This window comes from Aquarana catesbeiana, linkage group LG03 (genome assembly GCF_042186555.1).
Source record: "Aquarana catesbeiana isolate 2022-GZ linkage group LG03, ASM4218655v1, whole genome shotgun sequence".
NCBI lineage: Eukaryota > Metazoa > Chordata > Amphibia > Anura > Ranidae > Aquarana > Aquarana catesbeiana.
The window spans coordinates 700,362,627-700,383,581 of record NC_133326.1 but is presented as its reverse complement, the minus strand read 5'-3'; the positions used below and the strand labels follow the sequence as shown (position 1 = coordinate 700,383,581).

Here is a 20,955-nt window from a genome sequence, read left to right as displayed (position 1 = left end):
TTCATCATGCAACACTATAAGTCAGTGTCCAGCCAATCAGTGATCGGATTTATGGGGTATTGGGGTGAAAATGACTATGTTTGTAGTTTGGGTCATTTAGTTACAGTGTTTTCTCTTTCTTCTCTCCTGCAGAGTCGTCCGGTTCAGAGTCCTCCATCTTTAGGTCAGTGTATGGTGAAGAATCGTCATGATCCATCCCTAGCTCCTCCCCACCATTAGTCAGTGTTGGCCAATCTTCACACCCGTGACTGCCCCCCCCCCCCCCCCCCCCCCCAGTCTATAGTGGTCACATCAGAAGCCGATCCGCGGGTGCTAGCCAATAGATGACCGCCGGCACCCGCTGATCAGCGAGGATACCCACTGGACGAAGCTCTGCCTATGTAAACAAGGCAGAGCACCGTTCTGTCAGCAGGGATGTGCTGGATTTTGTTTCCCTGCAAAGCGATGTAAAAAAAAATCCATCACTTCCCTTAGTGAAAACAGCACACCTAAACACTGGCTAGGCACAGATTTAACCCTTTGGTCGCCCCTGATGTTCAACCCCTTCCCAGCCAGTGTCCTTAGTACAGTGAGTGTGTATATTTTAGTACTGATTACTGTATTGGTGTCACTAGTTCCCATGCAGTGTCAGTTAGTGTCCAATTGGCCGCCGCAATATCCCAGTCCCGCTATAAGTTGCTAATCGCTGCCATTACTAGTAAAAAAAAAAAAATTAAATCCCAATATATATCACCATAGTTTGTAGACGCTATAACTTTTGCGCAAACCAATCAATATACGCTTATGGGGATTTTTTTTTTTTCTTATACTAAAAATATGTAGAAGAATACATATTGGCCTAAATTTAGGAAGAAATTTTAATTCTTTTAAACAGCTTAGTGACTGCCCCATAGCAGATTTACTGCTAAAGGGCGGCTGCTCTGTGCAGAATCACATATATATATATATATATACAGTATCTCACAAAAGTGAGCACACCCCTCACATTTTTGTAAATATTTTCTTCTATCTTTTCATGTGACAACACTGAAGAATAGACACTTGTCTACAATGTAAAGTAGTGAGTGTACAGCTTGTATAACAGTGTAAATGTGCTGTCCCCTCAAAATAACTCAACACACAGCCATTAATGTCTAAACCGCTGGCAACAAAAGTGAGTACACCCCTAAGTGAAAATGTCCAAATTGGGCCCAAAGTGTCAATATTTTGTGTGACTACCATTATTTTCCAGCACTGCCTTAACCCTCTTGGGCATGGAGTTCACCAGAGCTTCACAGGTTACCACTGGAGTCCTCTTCCACTCCTCCATGATGACATCACAGAGCTGGTGGATGTTAGAGATCTTGCGCTCCTCCACCTTCTGTTTGAGGATGCTCCACAGATGCTCAATAGGGTTTAGGTCTGGAGACGTGCTTGGCCAGTCCATCACCTTTACCCTCAGCTTCTTTAGCAAGGCAGTGGTCATCTTGGAGGTGTGTTTGGGGTCATTATCATGTTGGAATACTGCCCTGCGGCCCAGTCTCCGAAGGGAGGGGATCATACTCTGCTTCAGTATGTCACAGTACATGTTGGCATTCATGGTTCCCTCAATGAACTGTAGCTCTCCAGTGCCGGCAGCACTCATGCAGCCCCAGACCATGACACTCCCACCACCATGCTTGACTGTAGGCAAGACACACTTGTCTTTGTACTCCTCACCTGGTTGCCCCCACACACGCCTGACACCATCTGAACCAAATAAGTTTATCTTGGTCTCATCAGACCACAGGACATGGTTCCAGCAATCCATGTGCTTAGTCTGCTTGTCTTCAGCAAACAGTTTGTGGGCTTTCTTGTACATCATCTTTAGAAGAGGCTTCCTCCTGGGACGACAGCATTGCAGACCAATTTGATGCAGTGTGCGGTTTATGGTCTGAGCACTGACAGGCTGACCCCCCACCCCTTCAACCTCATATGTCTATTTCTCAAAGACAACCTCTGGATATGACGCTGAGCACATGACCTCAACTTCTTAGGTCGACCATAGCGAGGCCTGTTCTGAGTGGAACCTGTCCTTGTAAACCGCTGTATGGTCTTGGCCACCGTGCTGCAGCTCAGTTTCAGGGTCTTGGCAATCTTCTTATAGCCTAGGCCATCTTTATGTAGAGCAACAATTCTTTTTTTCAGCTCCTCAGAGAGTTCTTTGTTTGCCATAAGGTGCCATGTTGAACTTCCAGTGACCAGTATGAGAGAGTGAGAGCGATAACAACAAATTTAACACACCTGCTCCCCATTCACACCTGAGACCTTGTAACACTAGCGAGTCACATGACACTGGGGAGGGAAAATGGCTAATTAGGCCCAATTTGGAAATTTTTTTACTTAGGGGTGTACTCACTTTTGTCGTGAGATACTGTACATATTGGCCTAAATTTATGAAGAAATTAGATTTTTTTTTTTTTAACTGCTTAGTGACTGCCCCATAGCAGATTTACTGCTATAGGGCAGCCGCTCTGTGCAGAATCACGTGTGTGTGTGTGTATATATGTGTGATTCTGCACTATTGGATTTGGGCGTGAGTGCGCGCCACCGGCGGCTCGTTACCGCTGTGATTTTACACAGCAGGTGCTGATCAAAGGGTCCCACGGACCTGATGTCCACCAGGACCTGCCGATCATTAGGCAGACTCATTCTGTGAGTACAGAAGACCTGGATCTAGTGTTTCTCTGAAGCAGGAACACAGATCCATGTCTTCCAGTAGTACAAGCACCTCCCCTACAGTAACCAAGCACTCCCTAGGCACACATTTACCTCCTTGAGTGCCCCTGATGTTTAACCCCTTCCCAGCCAGTGTCATTAGTACAGTGACAGTGCATATTTTTAGTATTGATCCCTGTATTGGTGTCACTGGTTCCCACAAAGTTTCAGTGTCTGTCCGCCGCAATATGGCCATCCCGCTATAAGTCGCTGATCGCCGCCATTACTAATTATAACTAGTATACTTTATAGTACTATAAAAAAAAATTAAATCCCAGTATATATACCATAATTTGTAGATGCTATAACTCAAACCAATCAACATACATTTATTGGCATTTTTTTTTTTTTTTTACCAAAAATATGTAGCAGAATACATACATTTTTGTATTGTTTTTTATATAGCAGAAAGTAAACAAAAAATAAAATTATATAGACAGTTTCCTTTTTGTATCCGATAACCAGACTGAGGTTCCAAACTGCTCCACACCCTTCTTTTGAAACTGGAAACAAATTTCAGCCAGATTCCCAGAACTTAAAAAAATAAATGTGCCGTTCATTTTTACTTATTTTTTTAAAATTATTTTTCAGATCTACGTCAGTGAAAAGCCCAAAGTGCATAGACTGGGAGTCCCACCTGAGAGATGGTAAGTTATGGATAGAGTCCTTCAGAAGAGTATTTCAGGAGAGGAGAGTTATAGAGGAAGGAGCAGAGTCCTCCAGCAGTGCAGAGTATTTCAGGAGAGGAGAGTTATAGAGGAAGGAGCAGAGTCCTCCAGCAGTGCAGAGTATTTCAGGAGAGGAGAGTTATAGAGGAAGGAGCAGAGTCCTCCAGCAGTGCAGAGTATTTCAGGAGAGGAGAGTTATAGAGGAAGGAGCAGAGTCATCCAGCAGTGCAGAGTATTTCAGGAGAGGAGAGTTAGAGAAAGGAGCAGAGTCCTCCAGCAGTGCAGAGTATTTCAGGAGAGGAGAGTTAGAGAAAGGAGCAGAGTCCTCCAGCAGTGCAGAGTATTTCAGGAGAGTAGAGTTCGAGAAAGAAGCAGAGTCCTCCAGTAGTGCAGAGTATTTTAGGAGAGGAGAGTTATAGATGAAGGAGCAGAGTCCTCCAGCAGAGCAGAGTATTTCAGGAGAGGAGAGTTATAGAGGAAGGAGCAGAGTCCTCCAATAGTTCAGAGTATTTCAGGAGAGGAGAGTTATAGTGGAAGGAGCAGAGTCCTCCAGCAGAGTATTTCAGGAGAGGAGAGTTTTAGAGGAAGAAGCAGAGTCCTCCAGCAGTGCAGAGTATTTCAGGAGAGGAGAGTTAAGTAACTGTAATGTTGGGTGGATTAGTGCTGTGACCCTGTGGATTATACATCACATTGACTGCACATATCTCACCCTCAGAGCCGCTGTACCAGACATACCGCCAGTCAGTCATCAATAAGGAGATCCGACGTCAGACCGTTTCACGCAACAGTAGCTTTACCAGCTACGACTCATCTCAGGAGAGCCCCCTGTACTATGGGGGGTCCCCGAAACAAGGGCGGAGGTCCACTGTACCCCATAACACCCTGTGGCAGGAATTACCCTCTGTGACAGAGAGTGGTGTTCTGGAGTCCATGACCAACGAGGAGAAGAAGATGCAGGAGGTGAGCCATGGGTCAGCCAATGGTATTACTGTATAATGGAGGAAGAGTCAGCCATGTTGTGCCCCCTATGATGTGGGTAGTAAGAGCTGGCCATCTCAGTGCCCCCTGTGATGTGAGGTAGTAGAAGCCCCCCCCTCCCCATGATATGGGTTAGTAATAATTGCCCAGGTTGTCTTCATGATATGACTTAGTAAAAGTTGGCCTTTCTTGGTGTCCTCAGAGCATGTTTGAGGTCCTGACTTCGGAAGCCTCGTATCTCCGCTCGCTGAATGTGCTGACAGAACATTTTCTGGGATGTCGGGATCTGCAGGAAACGCTGATCATCCGTGAGAAGAAAATCCTTTTCTCCAACATCCTGAAAGTGAAGGAGGTCAGCGAAAGGTAGGCCACAGTGTGTAGAGTGATGCTAAGTATCTGCTGTGATAGAAACCATAGAGTGATGCTGAGTATCTGCTGTGATAGAGACCATAGAGTGTGCTGAGTATCTACTGTGATAGAGACCATAGAGTGTGCTGAGTATCTGCTGTGATAGAAACCATAGAGTGTGCTGAGTATATGCTGTGATAGAAACCATAGAGTGATGCTGAGTATGTGCTGTGATAGAAACCATAGAGTGATGCTGAGTATCTGCTGTGATAGAGACCATAGAGTGATGCTGAGTATCTGCTGTGATAGAAACCATAGAGTGATGCTGAGTATCTGCTGTGATAGAGACCATAGAGTGATGCTGAGTATCTGCTGTGATAGAGACCATAGAGTGATGCTGAGTATCTGCTGTGATAGAGACCATAGAGTGATGCTGAGTATCTGCTGTGATAGAAACCATAGAGTGATGCTGAGTATCTGCTGTGATAGAGACCATAGAGTGATGCTGAGTATCTGCTGTGATAGAGACCATAGAGTGATGCTGAGTATCTGCTGTGATAGAGACCATAGAGTGATGCTGAGTATCTGCTGTGATAGAAACCATAGAGTGATGCTGAGTATCTGCTGTGATAGAGACCATAGAGTGATGCTGAGTATCTGCTGTGATAGAAACCATAGAGTGTGCTGAGTATCTTCTGTGATAGAGGCTGTAGAGCAGGCATCACTAAATGGAGGGTCGTGGTCCAGGTCCGGACCGAGGAGGGGGGGAGTGTAAAGGGGGCAGTGCTGTGTGTGTGTGTAGGGGGGGGGGCAGTGAACACTAATGTGAAGGGGAAACTGATGTGAAGTGGGTGACTGAGAACACTGATGTGAGAACGGTATTGTTATATGAAATGAGGGGGGCTGTGATGGAAAGGATCTGAGACATCACACAAACATGCGATAGGACCTCCATGAGTTTTAATGCAATACCCCTGCTTTAGAGTGATGCTGAGTATCCCACAGGTTCCTCATGGATCTGGAGTCCCGGGTAGATGAGGACATTGTCATATCGGATATCTGCGACATCATCTATCACCATGCTGTCCATAACTTCCCCGTCTACAAGGATTATGTGCGCAACCAGCTGTACCAGGAGAAGACCTACAGCGAGCTCATGTGAGACCAATACCGCCATGTTCCACTTGCTTGCCTGACAGCACTCCACTCCCCTGACCATACTCCACTCCCCTGACCATACTCCACTCCCCTGACCGCACTCCGCTCCCCTGACCGCACTCTGCTCCCCTGACCGCACTCCGCTCCCCTGACCGCACTCCGCTCCCCTGACCGCACTCCGCTCCCCTGACCGCACTCCGCTCCCCTGACCGCTCTCCACTTACCTGACCGTTCTCCACTTGCGTGACCGCTTTCCACTCACCTGACCACATTTCCCATGCATGGCTGACTTTGCCGCTCTCCTTGGTCTTGCAGGGAGAAGAATCCGCACTTCCATGCCATACTATGCCGCTTGCAGGAGCTCCCGCAGTGCCAGCGCCTCCCCTTCATGTCTTTCCTGCTACTGCCCTTCCAGAGGATCACTCGCATCAAGATGCTCATTGAGGTAGAGACTCCACCCTGAATACTCCACCCATCCGAGATGACCCCCCCACCCCCCCTTCCCCACACCCTCCACTACACCCCACTCTGAACATCCCGTTACCCTCCACTCCACCCCACTCTGAACCTCCCAATGTCCTCCACTCCACCCCACTCTGAACCTCCCAGTATCCTCCACCCCATTCTGAACCTCCCAGTATCCTCCACTCCATCCCGCTCTGAACCTCCCAGTGTCCTCCACCCCACTCTAAACCTCCCAGTATCCTCCACTCGACCCCACTCTGAATCTCCCAATGTCCTCCACTCCAACCTACTCTGAACCCCCCAGTATCCTTCACTCTACCCCACTCTAAACCTTCCACTACCCTCCACTTCACCCCACTCTGAAACTCCAATTGTCATCCACTCCACCCCACTCTGAACCTCCCAGTATCCTCCACTCCACCCCACTACGAACCTCCCAGTATCCTCTAATCCTTCCCACTCTGAACCTCCAAATGTCCTCCACTCCATCCTACTCCAAACCCCCCCAGTATCCACCACTCCACCACACTCTGAACCTTCCACTTCTTTCCTCTTCACTCCACTCAGAATTTCCCAATACCCCCCACTCTACCCTACTCTGAACCTCCCAGTGCCCCCTTTCCACCCCAGTCTGAACCTTCCCACACCCCTTATCCATCCCACTCTAAGCCTTTCAGTAACCCCCTCTCCACCTCTCCCTAAAACTCCTTACACCCTTCACTCCAGCCCACTCTGAACCTCTTTTACTCTTCTCCATCCTACCCTGATCCCCCGCCATCCCTGCTCACACCTTCCTTCCATTGTGGTCTAACACTCTGCTCCACCTATCCTCAAATCCAGCCAGTGATACTTTTTTTTTTTTTGTCTTCCACAAAGAATATTCTGAAGAGGACAGAGGAGGGTTCAGATGCTGAACAGAACGCCAGCAAAGCCCTGGATGCCGTCTCCAAGGTACAGACGTGTTACATGGATGAGGAAGTGCTGCGTTTACATTGACATAGTATGTCTTGGAGTTGGGAAAGGAAAATTCCAAAACTATTATATACCGTATATTTTATTTATATAGCTCTGACATATACCGCAGTGCTGTACAGAGAACACATCCGTCTCTGTACAAGAGGAGCTTACATTCTAATGTCCCCCCACAGTCACACACTATTATTATACATTTATATAGGTCTGACATATACCGCAGTGCTGTACAGAGAACACTGAGCCAGTCCCATCCGTCTCTGTACCAGAGGAGCTTACACTCTAATGTCCCCCCCACAGTCACACACTATTATTATATATTTATATAGCTCTGACATATACCGCAGTGCTGCACAGAGAATACTGAGTCAATCACATCTGTCTCTGTAGCAGAGGAGCTTACACTCTAATGCCCCCCCACCCCCCACAGTCACACACTATTATTATACATTTATATAGCTCTGACATATACCGCAGTGCTGCACAGAGAATACTGAGTCAATCACATCTGTCTCTGTAGCAGAGGAGCTTACACTCTAATGCCCCCCCACCCCCCACAGTCACACACTATTATTATACATTTATATAGCTCTGACATATACCGCAGTGCTGTACAGAGAATACTGAGTTGATCACATCAGTCTCTGTACCAGAGGAGCTTACACTCTAATGCCCCCCCCTTGTCACACACTATTATTATACATTTACATAGCTCTGACATATACCGCAGTGCTGTACAGAGAACACTGAGCAAGTCATATCAGACTCTGTACCAAAGGAACTTACACTCTAATGTCCCCCCACAGTCACACACTATTATTATACATTTATATAGCTCTGACATATACCGCAGTGCTGTACAGGGAACACTGAGCCTGTCACTGCTGAGGCAGCACGGCAACTTCACAATATTTTCTTTCTCGAACATCACGGGACACAGAGCCACAGTAATTACTGATGGGTTATATAGGTATCACTGGTGATTGGACACTGGCACACCCTATCAGGAAGTTCAACCCCCTATATAATCCCTCCCCCTTGCAGGGATACCTCAGTTTTTACGCCAGTGTCTTAGGTGATGGACGTGTAAAGATGTCCTGTGCTGAGCTCCAAAGGGAATATCCTATATCCTATACTGGGGCAGGCCAGGCGAACCGGATCCATTCAAAGTGTCCTTTTTAGGCCAAATCGGATGGTATCCGGGCCTCGTGTCCGAAGAAACGAGGTTTTACCCGTAACGCTTCTCTTTTTAGAGAGCTGGACCCCGCAGATCAGAAAATGGCTTTAAACTTCCTAATTTCTGGCGAGGTGCTTTACGGTCCCAGAACTGTTGGATCCCCCTACTGATGGGGGCCCCAGTCTCTGAAGGTTTTTTCAAATGGAGCCCACCGTGAGAGGTGAAGATTGGGTCTGTGTAAACAGCACCCTGCGGCTGGATAAGGTAAGAGGAGATTCCACAGAATTTTTGAGTTCTAGTGGCTTTTCTCCTTTAAGGTAAATGCATGCTGTGCCTATTGTGACCACCGGAGGCTGCCAAGAGCACATACCTTCACATGCTGGACGGTCTGTCTCAGTGTTTTCATCGCTGCACATGTTTTCAGCGTCTCAGGCCGGCTACACAGGTAGGATGGAAGGGGGGATTTCTCATGTTTGAATGTTCCCCCCCAGGCTAGAGAGGGGCCACAGGGGTCTAGAAAGTGGTTATACCACTTGGGCTCTGCGGCCTCAGGCCACAATCTCTAACCATTGCCGTTCAGGCAGATCTTTACTACCAGCTTCTCTCCCTCCTTCCCCTCCCCCAGCCTTCCTCCATAAGCATGACAGGAGAGTCGGCCAGCATGGGAAGCGCTCGTTTTTTTCAAAACTCGAGGGGGGGCGGTAGAGGGGGGGCGGGACGTCAGCACAGAGTGCTTAGACTCCCACTCAGGCCAGCTGCAGGCTATTAGAGGCACTCTGTACAGGTGCACACAGCCTTCTGAGAGACACAGAGCTGACGGTCGCATGTAAGGTGGGACACAGGCATTCTCCTAGGCAGCATTTACTGAAGTAACACCAGACTGAGCATTGGGTAGCAAGGCTTTTAGCCAGACTACATCGCTCAGCGGGCAGTGTTCATTTGGATACCTCACACCTTGTTGCTTTGCACTATGGGTAGAAGAGGTTCAAGCACCCCAGGAACCAGAGACACTAGGGGATCTCGTTCAGGTTCTGAGGGCCCCCTGTCAGCAGCATCCTCCCCCCCTGATGGGCCAGGGACGGCTAGCCAGGGAGAGCCATCGGGGTCAGGGGCTACACCTGCTTCTGGCACTTCAGCCCCTGTATATATTACACAAGAGGTTTTTTCCTCAACCATTAATGGTCTAGAGGAAAGATTAATGGCCGTGATTACGTCTTCACTCAGTAAAAGAAAACGCACTAGGCCTTCCTCTGTTCCCCAAGACCCTCAGACAGAGGAGCTCTGGGATAAAGGAGACAAATCCCTTTCAGAGGATCGGGATGGGACGGATGATTCCTCTTCGGAGGAATCAGGTGGAGAGGGACCCTCTGCGACTTCCCAAGAGGAGAAAGTCTTAGTGCAGATCCTCACTGGATTGGTCCGCTCCACATTTAAGTTGCCCGTACCTGAAACTGCTAAAGAATCCTCTTCTGCTTTGGGGTCACTGAAACCTTTCCAAGCAGCACATGCTTTTCCTGTTCATACTTTACTCGAAAAGCTCATTTATTCTGAGTGGGATCACCCAGACAAACGTTTTTTTCCGCCGAAAAAGTTTTCAACACTTTATCCGATGGAAGAAAAGTTTATTAAAATGTGGGGAATACCGGCTATTGATGCCGCCATTTCCTCCGTAAATAATAGCCTGACTTGTCCTGTAGACAATGCTCAGATGCTCAGGGATCCTGTAGATAAAAGGATGGAATCCCTATTGAAGGATGTTTTCTCCTTAGCAGGATTAGTGGCCCAACCTGCAGTAGCAGCGATTGGAGTCTGTCAATACTTAAGAGACCATGTCAAGCAGGTCATCAAAGTATTACCTGAACAGCAGGCCCAGGGGTTGGCTAATCTTCCAGCGGCCTTATGCTTTGTGGTTGACGCCATTAGAGATTCTATCGAGCAAACCTCCCGTCTTTCACTGGGGTTGGTGCATATACGTAGAATCCTATGGTTGAAAAATTGGTCAGCCGAAGCACCATGTAAGAAGCTACTGGCTGGGTTTCCATTTTGTGGTGCAAAGTTGTTTGGAGAGGACTTGGATAACTATATCAAGAGAATCTCTTGTGGGAAAAGCACTCTCTTACCTGTCAAGAAGAAGAGTAAGCGTCCCTCTTTCAAACGGACTCTTTCCCCAGCGCCGGTGGCTTCAGCCTCCAGGCAGTCTCGACGGCCGCCTCCATCGGGGTCCAGAGACAAGAGTCAACCCCAGGGACAAAAGAAGTCCTGGTGGAAGAAGCCTACTAGGCAAAACACTAAGACCTCTGCATGAGGGGGCGCCCCCGCTCACTCGAGTGGGGGGAAGACTGCGACAGTTCTCAGAGCTCTGGCAGGAGGATTTCCAGGACAGATGGGTAATCTCCATGGTAACCTTAGGGTACAAGCTGGAGTTTCAGGAATTCCCCTCTCCTCGGTTCCTCAGATCAAGTGTCCCCAGAGAAGAAGCAGTCGCTCCTTCTAGTGTTAGAGCGACTTTTGTCGCAGGAGGTCATTATGATAGTTCCCGCAAAGGACCAGGGATTGGGCTTCTATTCCAACCTTTTTACGGTCCAAAAGCCAAATGGGGATGTCAGGCCCATTCTGGATTTAAGGGATCTGAACCGATTCCTAAGGATTCAATCCTTCCGCATGGAATCAATTCGAACAGTAGTTCCCACCCTGCAGGGAGGAGAATTTCTGGCATCAATAGACATCAGAGATGCATATCTGCATGTGCCCATTTTTCCTGCTCATTAGAAGTTTCTGCGCTTCGAGGTAGGAGGGCGCCATTTCCAGTTTGTGGCTCTGCCTTTCGGGATAGCCACTGCACCTCGAGTGTTCACAAAGATCTTGGCTCCTCCTCTGGCCAGATTAAGGGCTCAGGGTATACCTGTCATAGCATACCTAGACGACCTGCTCTTGATAGACCGGTCGGTAGCCTCTTTGAATGGAAACTTGAGGACCACAGTCAGGTATCTAGAACACCTGGGTTGGATCCTCAATAGGGTTGTCCCGATACCACTTTTTTAGGACCGAGTACAAGTACCGATACTTTTTCTTCAAGTACTCGCCGATGCCGATTACCGATACTTTTTTTTTAATGTCACGTGACAGTTTTTTTTTTGCTATTTTTTTTGGGGGGGGGGGGGGTGAACGTTGTATGTGTGTGTGTTTTTTTTTTTGTTTTCTTGTACAATTTTTATTTTTTACAATAATATTTTTTTATTATTTATTGTTTTTTTTTTTTTTTTTTAAATCAGCCCTGTTGGGGGGCTTTGGTGAGATATCAGGGGTCTTAACAGACCTCTGATATCTCCCCCTTGAGACAGAGAAAGAGACCGAGGATAGAGATTCCCCTGTCCCTTTCTCTGCAGCGTCAGCTGCACTGAGAATGAATGGAGAGAAGACAGCGGCTTCTCTCCATTCATAAACTGACACATCGTAATCACAGAAGATTACAATGTTTCAGTTATGTGAATGGACAGAGTCAGCTGACTCTATCCATACACAAAGGAAGGAGGGGGAGGACGGAGGAACTGAGGGGGAGAACGGAGGGAACAGATGAGAGAGGAATGCAGGGGACAGATAAGGATAGAGGAACGGAGGGGGAGAGATAAGGAGAGAGGAACGGAGGGGGAGTACGGAGGGGACAGATAAGGATAGAGGAATGCAGGGGACAGCGAGAGGCACAGAGGAACAGAGGGGGCACGGAGGAGGATGCAGTGACAGTCAGCTGTGAGCGATCACCGCTGTATGTCACTAAAGCTGGTGAAAGCCGCTGGGGGAGAATCCTGTAACTCCCCCACGCGCCGATCACAGCTGTCCTCCAGGTATCGGGGGAAGCATCGGGAGCATTTGCCCGAGTACAAGTACTTGGGCAAATGCTCGGTATCGGTGCCGATACCGATACTAGTATCGGTATCGGGACAACCCTAATCCTCAACTTAGAAAAGTCTTTCCTAAAACCATTAAGAAGACGGGAGTATTTAGATCTGATTATAGATACAATCCAGGAGAAAATATTTCTACCCCAGGCAAAGATCGCTGCTTTAAGAGAGCTGATTCTTGTAGTAAGGACCAAGAAGGGTCCCTCTGTCCGCCTTTGTATGAGGCTACTAGGGAAGATGGTGTCTTCATTCGAAGCAGTTCCCTATGCTCAGTTTCACTCAAGAATGCTGCAACACAGTATTCTGTCGACCTGGAACAAGAAAGTTCAGGCATTAGACTTTCCGATGCACCTGTCGCATGCAGTGCGTCAGAGCCTCAATTGGTGGCTCATACCCGAAAACCTGCAGAAGGGGAAATCCTTTCTACCGGTTACCTGGACGGTGGTAACAACAGATGCCAGTCTGTCAGGTTGGGGAGCAGTTCTGGAACAGGCTGCGGTCCAAGGGGTATGGTCCAAGACAGAGAGGACCTTACCCATCAACATTCTGGAGATCCGGGCGATACATCTAGCTCTAAAAGCCTGGACTATCAGGCTACAGGGTTGTCCGGTCAGGATCCAGTCCGACAATGCCACAGCAGTGGCTTATGTCAATCATCAGGGAGGCACCCGGAGCCGAGCTGCTCAAAAGGAGGTGAACCAGATCTTAGTCTGGGCAGAGATGCATGTGCCATGCATATCGGCAGTTTTCATCCCGGGAATAGAGAATTGGCAGGCGGACTATCTAAGTCGCCAGCAGTTACTTCCAGGTAAATGGTCTCTGCATCCTGACGTCTTTTGGGCCATATGCCTAAAGTGGGGGGTTCCAGATGTAGATCTCTTTGCATCCAGATTCAACAAAAAGATAGACAGATTTGTGGCAAGGACGAAAGATCCTCTTGCATGCGGGACGGATGCGTTGGTGATTCCGTGGCATCAGTTCTCACTGATTTACGCATTCCCGCCTATTCTGCTACTACCACGACTCCTTCGCAGGATCAGGCAGGAAAGGAAGTCGGTACTTCTGGTGGCCCCCGCTTGGCCCAGAAGGACTTGGTATGCAGAAATAGTAAGGATGACGGTGGGTTCCCCGTGGACACTACCGGTACGCCCAGACCTGTTATCTCAAGGTCCAGTGTTCCATCCTGCCTTACAAACGCTAAATTTGACGGTTTGGCTATTGAGACCCACGTTCTGAAGAGTCGTGGGCTCTCAGGTCCTGTCATATCTACCTTGATCAATGCAAGGAAGCCAGCTTCCAGGATGATTTATCATAGAGTCTGGAAAGCTTATGTATCCTGGTGTGAATCCAGAGGTTGGCATCCCAGGAAATATGTCATAGGTAGAATCCTTGACTTTCTACAATTAGGATTAGAGATGAAGCTGGCCTTGAGTACCATCAAGGGCCAGGTCTCTGCTTTATCAGTATTATTTCAGCGGCCACTTGCTTCGCATTCTTTAGTCCGAAGCTTTATGTAGGGGGTGATGCGTCTTAATCCTCCGGTTGGGGCGCCCCTAAACCCCTGGGACTTGAACTTGGTCCTGGCTGTGTTACAGAAACAGCCTTTTGAACCAATACGTCAGATTCCTTTGGTCTTGTTGACAAGGAAGTTCATTTTTCTGGTAGCCATCTCTTCTGCTAGAAGAGTATCAGAATTGGCAGCCCTTTCCTGTAAGGAGCCTTATTTGATTATACACAAGGATAGAGTGGTACTGCGCCCTCATCCTAGTTTTTTACCGAAGGTGGTTTCTGATTTTCATTTAAACAAAGACATTGTTCTACCTTCCTTTTTTCCAGATCCCTGTTCTCCGGAAGAGAGATCTCTACATTCGTTGGATGTAGTAAGAGCAGTTAAGGCCTATCTAGGGGCAACTACTCAGATCTGCAAGACGGATGTTTTGTTTGTGCTGCCAGAGGGTCCCAATAGAGGACAGGCAGCATCAAAAGCTACCATTTCTAAATGGATTCGACAATTGATCATTCAAGCTTACGGTTTGAAACAGAAGATTCCTCCGTTTCAGGTCAGGGCACATTCCACAAGGGCTATTGGTGCTTCTTGGGCAGTGCATCACCGGGCCTCTATGGCTCAAATCTGCAAGGCCGCAACCTGGTCTTCAGTCCATACATTCACCAGATTCTATCAGGTGGATGTGAGAAGGCATGAGGATATCGCCTTTGGGCGTAGTGTGCTGCAGGCAGCGTTGCTGGGTCCTCAGGTCTGATTGCACCCTACTTGGTCGTGGTTCCCCCCCCCTCAGGTAGCATTGCTCTGGGACATCCCATCAGTAATTACTGTGGCTCTGTGTCCCGTGATGTTTGAGAAAGAAAATAGGATTTTTTAAAACAGCTTACCTGTAAAATCCTTTTCTTTCGAAGGACATCACGGGACACAGAGGTCCCACCCCTCTTCTAATACACTATATTGCTTGGCTACAAAACTGAGGTATCCCTGCAAGGGGGAGGGATTATATAGGGGGTTGAACTTCTTGATAGGGTGTGACCAGTGTCCAATCACCAGTGATACCTATATAACCCATCAGTAATTACTGTGGCTCTGTGTCCCGTGATGTCCTTCGAAAGAAAAGGATTTTACAGGTAAGCTGTTTTAAAAAATCCTATTATTGCAGGCTCAGAAAATACTGTCCCAGCGTTGGAAGTTTGGAAGCAAATATTCACGGCAACAAAGATTTATATGGATATTTTTATTGTTTTTCATTTACAAGCCATCTTATGTTCCTGACAGAATTGCATTTATAGCATTTTCTCCCGAATCCCGCAGATTATCACGGAGTGCAACCAGGAGGTGGGCCGCATGCGGCAGACGGAGGAACTGATCCAACTCTCTTCCAAGATTGATTTTGACAAAATAAAGGTCAGCTCACGTATGAAGTTTACTTCCTGTTACATTTTTTTTTTTTTTTTTTTTTGCTGATGTATGTCATGGCAAAATGTTTTTACCTTTAATGCACCTCAGGGGTGGAGCTTTGTGGCACATTGGTGGGGCTTTGTAGCTCCTCAGGAATGGGACCTGTTTTTTCAGGAGTGGAGCCACTGCTACTGCAGACAAAGGAGCCACGCTGAGGGTCTCATGGGTTATGTGTATGAGGGTTGAGTGGTATTAATCTCTAATGCATTTCACTTGCAGGCTATCCCGATCATTTCTCAGAGCCGGTTCCTGGAGAAGCAAGGGGAACTGAGCGAAGTGCAGCAGAAGGGGAGTTTGTTCGGCATCAAGCCCACCAAACTGATCCCAGTCTACTTCTTCCTGTTCAATGATTTCCTGTTGATCACCCAGAAGAAAGGGTACCAGACTCTCCCGTATTATCTTCTCTATCTTTGTCACTCCGTCCTTCTCTCCTCTATATCCTTCCTTCTCTACATCCCTCCGTCTGAAAGTTCTACTCGTATTGTTTCAGCTCTGACCGGCATGTCGTTGTGGACTATGCTCACCGTTCTCTGGTTCAACTCCAGTCCTGCCCTACAATGGAGAACAGCTTCTTCCTCACCCTACTAGAGAACCACCAGGGCAAAACCTGTGACCGGCTCTTTAAGGCACCAACACAGTGAGTAGGCTCCTCCCATTATCAGGTGACACAGTATGTCCTCCTGCAGGGTGACATATATAGAGGGAGATATGAGTCTGTTCTCCTCCTGCAGGGTGATACATATAGAAGGAGATATGAGTCTGTTCTCCTCCTGCAGGGTGACACATATAGAAGGAGATAGGAGTCTGTTCTCCTCCTGCAGGGTGACACATATAGAAGGGGATAGGAGTCTGTTCTCCTCCTGCAGGGTGACATATATATAGAAGGGGATAGGAGTCTGTTCTCCTCCTGCAGGGTGACATATATATAGAAGGGGATAGGAGTCTGTTCTCCTCCTGCAGGGTGACACATATAGAAGGAGATAGGAGTCTGTTCTCCTCCTGCAGGGTGACACATATAGAAGGGGATAGGAGTCTGTTCTCCTCCTGCAGGGTGACACATATAGAAGAGGATAGGAGTCTGTTCTCCTTCTGCGGGGTGACACATATTAGGGGTGCAACGGATCAAAAAACTCACGGTTTGGATCGTTCCTCGGATCAGGAGTCACGGTTCGGATCATTTTCGGATCAACAAAAAAAAAATCTCCCCCACTGTAATATCCACAATCTCCCTATTGACAGGGTGTGGCAGAGTATTGGCAGGGTATTGACAGGGTATTGGCGGGTATATTGGCAGGGTATTGGCGGGTATATTGGCAAGGTATATTGGCAGGGTATGGCAGAGTATTGCAGAGTATTGCAGCAGGGCATTGCAGAGTATTGCAGCAGGGCATTGAAGAGTATTGCAGCAGGCCATTGCAGAGTATTGGCAGGGCATTGCTGACATCCGATCTCTCCCCTCCACTGTACAGATCAGTACACAGAGGGGAGAGAGGAACCGGCGTCATGACATGACGCCGGTTTGTTACAAGTGATCGCTCCGTCATTTGACGGAGCGATCACATGCTAAACGGCCGCCGGGTGTACCAAGATGGCCCCGCTCCGGAGCTAGGCCTTAGCCGCGGCCTTTCCTATGGCCTAGGCCACAGAGCGCAACAGATCGTCATCGATCCGTGACCCGTACGGATCGATGACGATCTGTTGCACCCCTAACACATATAGAAGGAGATATGAGTCTGTTCTCCTGCTGCAGGGTGACACATATAGAAGGAGACAGGAGTCTGTTCTCCTCCTGCAAGGTGACACATATAGAAGGAGATAGGAGTCTGTCCTCCTCCTGCAGGGTGACACATATAGAAGGAGATATGAGTCTGTTCTCCTCCTGCAGGGTGACACATATAGAAGGAGATAGGAGTCTGTCCTCCTCCTGCAGGGTGACACATATAGAAGGAGATATGAGTCTGTTCTCCTCCTGCAGGGTGACACATATAGAAGGAGATATGAGTCTGTTCTCCTCCTGCAGGGTGATACATATAGAAGGAGATATGAGTCTGTTCTCCTCCTGCAGGGTGATACATATAGAAGGAGATATGAGTCTGTTCTCCTCCTGCAGGGTGACACATATAGAAGGGGATAGGAGTCTGTCCTCCTCCTGCAGGGTGATACATATAGAAGGGGATAGGAGTCTGTCCTCCTCCTGCAGGGTGACACATATAGAAGGAGATATGAGTCTGTCCTCCTCCTGCAGGGTGATACATATAGACAGGGTCACTCATCTTGTCATATATTGTTATACTCAGGTCTGACTTGCACCGTTGGGCGGGAGCGTTGCCCAGTAAGAACAATGAAGAGTTATCCGACAGTGACACGATATATGAGGACTGGGGTGAGTTTGCTTTCTGTGATTTCCAGTGTCCCTTCATAGAGATTGTTTTTTTGTAGATCATTGTGATAGCTCTCTGGCCTCAGTCACAAGTTGTTTGTTCCCTTTCATAAATGTTTACAGTTTATCACACCATAATATTCGCAGAGTTGTCCCTGAAAAAGGAGCTAGTTGACTTTGATACGTGTTGGACATAATATTTGATTTTTGCATAAAAATTAGTCTATATGTATCATATTATATGATTCTGTGTTCGCTTAACTATATGACATTTTAAATATTTTTCTGTATCTTTTTTTTTTTTTTTTTTTTTAAGAAACTTTATTGAATTTTACAGTTTGCATGACAAAGGTCATAACAGTGTAACCTATCATCTGAAGGATTTCTAAAATAGAACATGCATAACAATATATGAGATAAAGTATAATGTAGAGTAGCGGGGGTGGGGGGAGCACCTAAGGTTGTGACCTTCCAGAAAATGGGCTATCAGTGGGCCCAGTTGTGTCCATCATGTAAAACAGGTCAAGAGCTCTGATGCAGCGTACACACGAGCGGACTTTTCTATCGGACTGGTCTGGCGGACAATCCGATCGTGTGTGGGCTTCATCGGACCTTTAGTGGACTTTTCCAGTCGAAAATCTGACGGACTTTAGATTCGAAACATGCTTCAAATCTTTCTGACGGACTCGAGTCCGGTCAAAAAATCCGCTTGTCTGTATGCTAGTCCGACGGACGAAAACCCAAGCTAGGGCAGCTATTGGCTACTGGCTATCAACTTCCTTATTTTAGTCCGGTCGTACGTCATCACGTACAAATCCGTTGGACTTTGGTGTGATCGTGTGTAGGCAAGTCCGTTGGTTCAAAAGTCCGTCGTAAGTCCGTCAGACCAGTCCAGTCAAAAAGTCCGCCCGTGTGTACGCGGCATGAGGCATCATTTTTGTATTGGGTGGTTAGTAGGCTGAGAGGACTTTAGCGATATAATTGTCCCACTTATGGTATAAACGTGAGGATAAGTTCTGGTGAGACAGGGTTAAGTCTAGTTTTTCTTTGTGGAGCAAGGCTGAGAGATCTGTTTTCACATCCAATATGCTGGGTTCAGACGCAGATGCCCAGTGTTTGAGGATGGCTCTTCTGCCTGTCATATAGCAAGTGACTAACCAGGTCCTTGTGTTTCAGCAATAGAAAGATAGTCTGAAGAGGATACAACAGTTTTGGGAAACTGATCATCTTGTATAAGTGACACCTCCCAAAGAGGGTAAGGGGTAGTTCGGCCCATGTTTCCAATTCGTTGATTATTTTAGAGATGACCGGGGGAAAGTTAAGATGGTATAAGGAGCAGGGGAGTTCACCGATTTTGATCCCTAAATATGTGATGTGCGTCTTGCTATAGGGAAGACCGAGGCAGACGTCCATTCCGGTGGATGGGCTTGATGCAATGAAAGGACCTCACTCTTAGAGAAATGTATACGTAAGCCTGAACAGGCTCTAAAGTGGGAGAAGATCTGTTGGATATGTGCCATGTCTGTCTGGGGTTTGGAGGTGAAGATGAGGATATTTTCGGCAAAGATTGCTGTGCGTAACTCGTGATTGCCAACCGTAACCCTGTGGAGATGTGGGTGGGATAAGAGGTATCAAGACAAGGGTTCCAGCTCTAAATTAAATAGAAGGGGGGACAGGGGGAACCCCTGCCTGGTACCTTTTTATGGAGTTGGATTTTATTGGAAATGTGTCCACTGGCTATTACGTTCGCAGATGGGGCCGAGTAAATAGTTGTGTTCAGATGGAGAAAAGGGCCAGAGAATCCAAAACTCTGGAGAACTAACTGTAGCCATCGAAAGCTTACGTCATCGAATGCCTTCTTGGCGTCAAGCGTGATAATCCCTAGGTCACTGAGGGGGTTGGTTCTTGCGTGTTGTAGGACTGTGAGGACTTTACAGATGTTTTCAGTGGCCAAGTGTCCTTTTATAAAGCCTACTTGTGAGGGATGGATCAGGGTAAGCATAATCAATGCCAGTCTATTGGCTATGGCTTTTATAGTATTTTGGAGTCAAGATTTAGCAGGGAGATTGGGCAGTAGGATCCTGGTTCTGTAGGATCCTTCTTTTTTTTGGGATCAATTTAATGTGGGCCTGAAAGCCAGAGGGGAGGTAGTGGCCCCCCGTCAAGGATTGTTTGAAAAACGGAGACTAGCGTCGGCGTTATGGTGTCGGAGGCCATCTTGTAAAATTCAGACTTGTAATCATTGGGGCCCAGTGCTTTGCCATTGGCCAAACTGGCAATTGCTGTGGTGACCTCAGGGAGGGTGACTGGTATATTGAGTTGATCTAGAAGTGTCTGGTCTACCTATGGCAGAGGAACTTGGGGAATGGGGTCAGGGTCATGTGAGAGCACGCTACGAAAAGGCTGTGGACGGAGAAGCAAGAGGGACAGAGTTGTAAGGCATAGTTACATAACAATTAACAGATAATAAGCATCTGACAATGAGGAAGAACTAGAGGCTCGGTCATGCTAAAGGTGGTACAACAAAGAGCAATAGCTTAGAGGATCAAAACTTGCGTTTGAATGTAGATGATGCTGATCCAGTGGTGAGGAGAAATATGCGCTTAACTCAGCGAGGTTTGATGCAGCTGTGGTCATGTGAGTAGCGAGGTCTCTTCGGGGGGTCCTTCCTCGGGCTGCGCTGGTCTCTGGTGCCCAGAGGGCGAGGAGACACTGTGTGCGGAGGGAGATCCAGAGATATTGGGAGATAGGTCTGGAGGTAATGGAATGCTTCTTCCAGATGTGAGAATATTTTTGGTTCACCAAGAGGGGTCAGTAAAACGAAGTATTGCAGGGTAAGCCAAGGTGAATTTCACCCCCTTTTGGAAAAGGGCTGGACATACAGGTTGGATATTTTTCTTCGTCTTGACACTTCTTGGGAATAGTCCGCAAACATAAGAAGTTTGTGACCATCCAGTTGAAGGGCTTTGGATTTCCGAAAGGACCTCAGGAGGGCCACTCTGTCCGAGTAGTTGAGGTATCGGACTATGACAGGGCAAGGAGAGCGACGGTCATTTTGAAGGGGATCCCAGGCGATGGGCCTTCTCCACCAGGCACAATGAGGTGATCCCCAGGGCTGCTGGTATGCGGGTAGTGCAGACCTCCTGCAGCATGCTAGAGACCTATTATTCTCAAGTTGTTCCGGCGAGAGCGGTTTTTGCGAGGTCATC

At 47.6% G+C, this 20,955-nt stretch overlaps 1 protein-coding gene across 2 annotated transcripts in view; it reads left to right on the top strand.

The window, feature by feature from the left end:
• Positions 1-20,955, top strand: part of LOC141133590 (rho guanine nucleotide exchange factor 15-like) — a 92,012-nt gene that overhangs the window by 61,371 nt on the left and 9,686 nt on the right. For both annotated transcript variants that reach the window (XM_073623050.1, XM_073623051.1), the window contains 11 exons: positions 133-163; positions 3,328-3,383; positions 4,120-4,364; positions 4,585-4,745; positions 5,736-5,888; positions 6,204-6,333; positions 7,230-7,304; positions 15,220-15,312; positions 15,586-15,743; positions 15,857-16,003; positions 17,664-17,749. In XM_073623050.1, the coding sequence (XP_073479151.1) occupies positions 133-163; positions 3,328-3,383; positions 4,120-4,364; positions 4,585-4,745; positions 5,736-5,888; positions 6,204-6,333; positions 7,230-7,304; positions 15,220-15,312; positions 15,586-15,743; positions 15,857-16,003; positions 17,664-17,749 (1,335 nt within the window). The remainder of the gene's footprint in view (positions 1-132; positions 164-3,327; positions 3,384-4,119; positions 4,365-4,584; positions 4,746-5,735; positions 5,889-6,203; positions 6,334-7,229; positions 7,305-15,219; positions 15,313-15,585; positions 15,744-15,856; positions 16,004-17,663; positions 17,750-20,955) is intronic.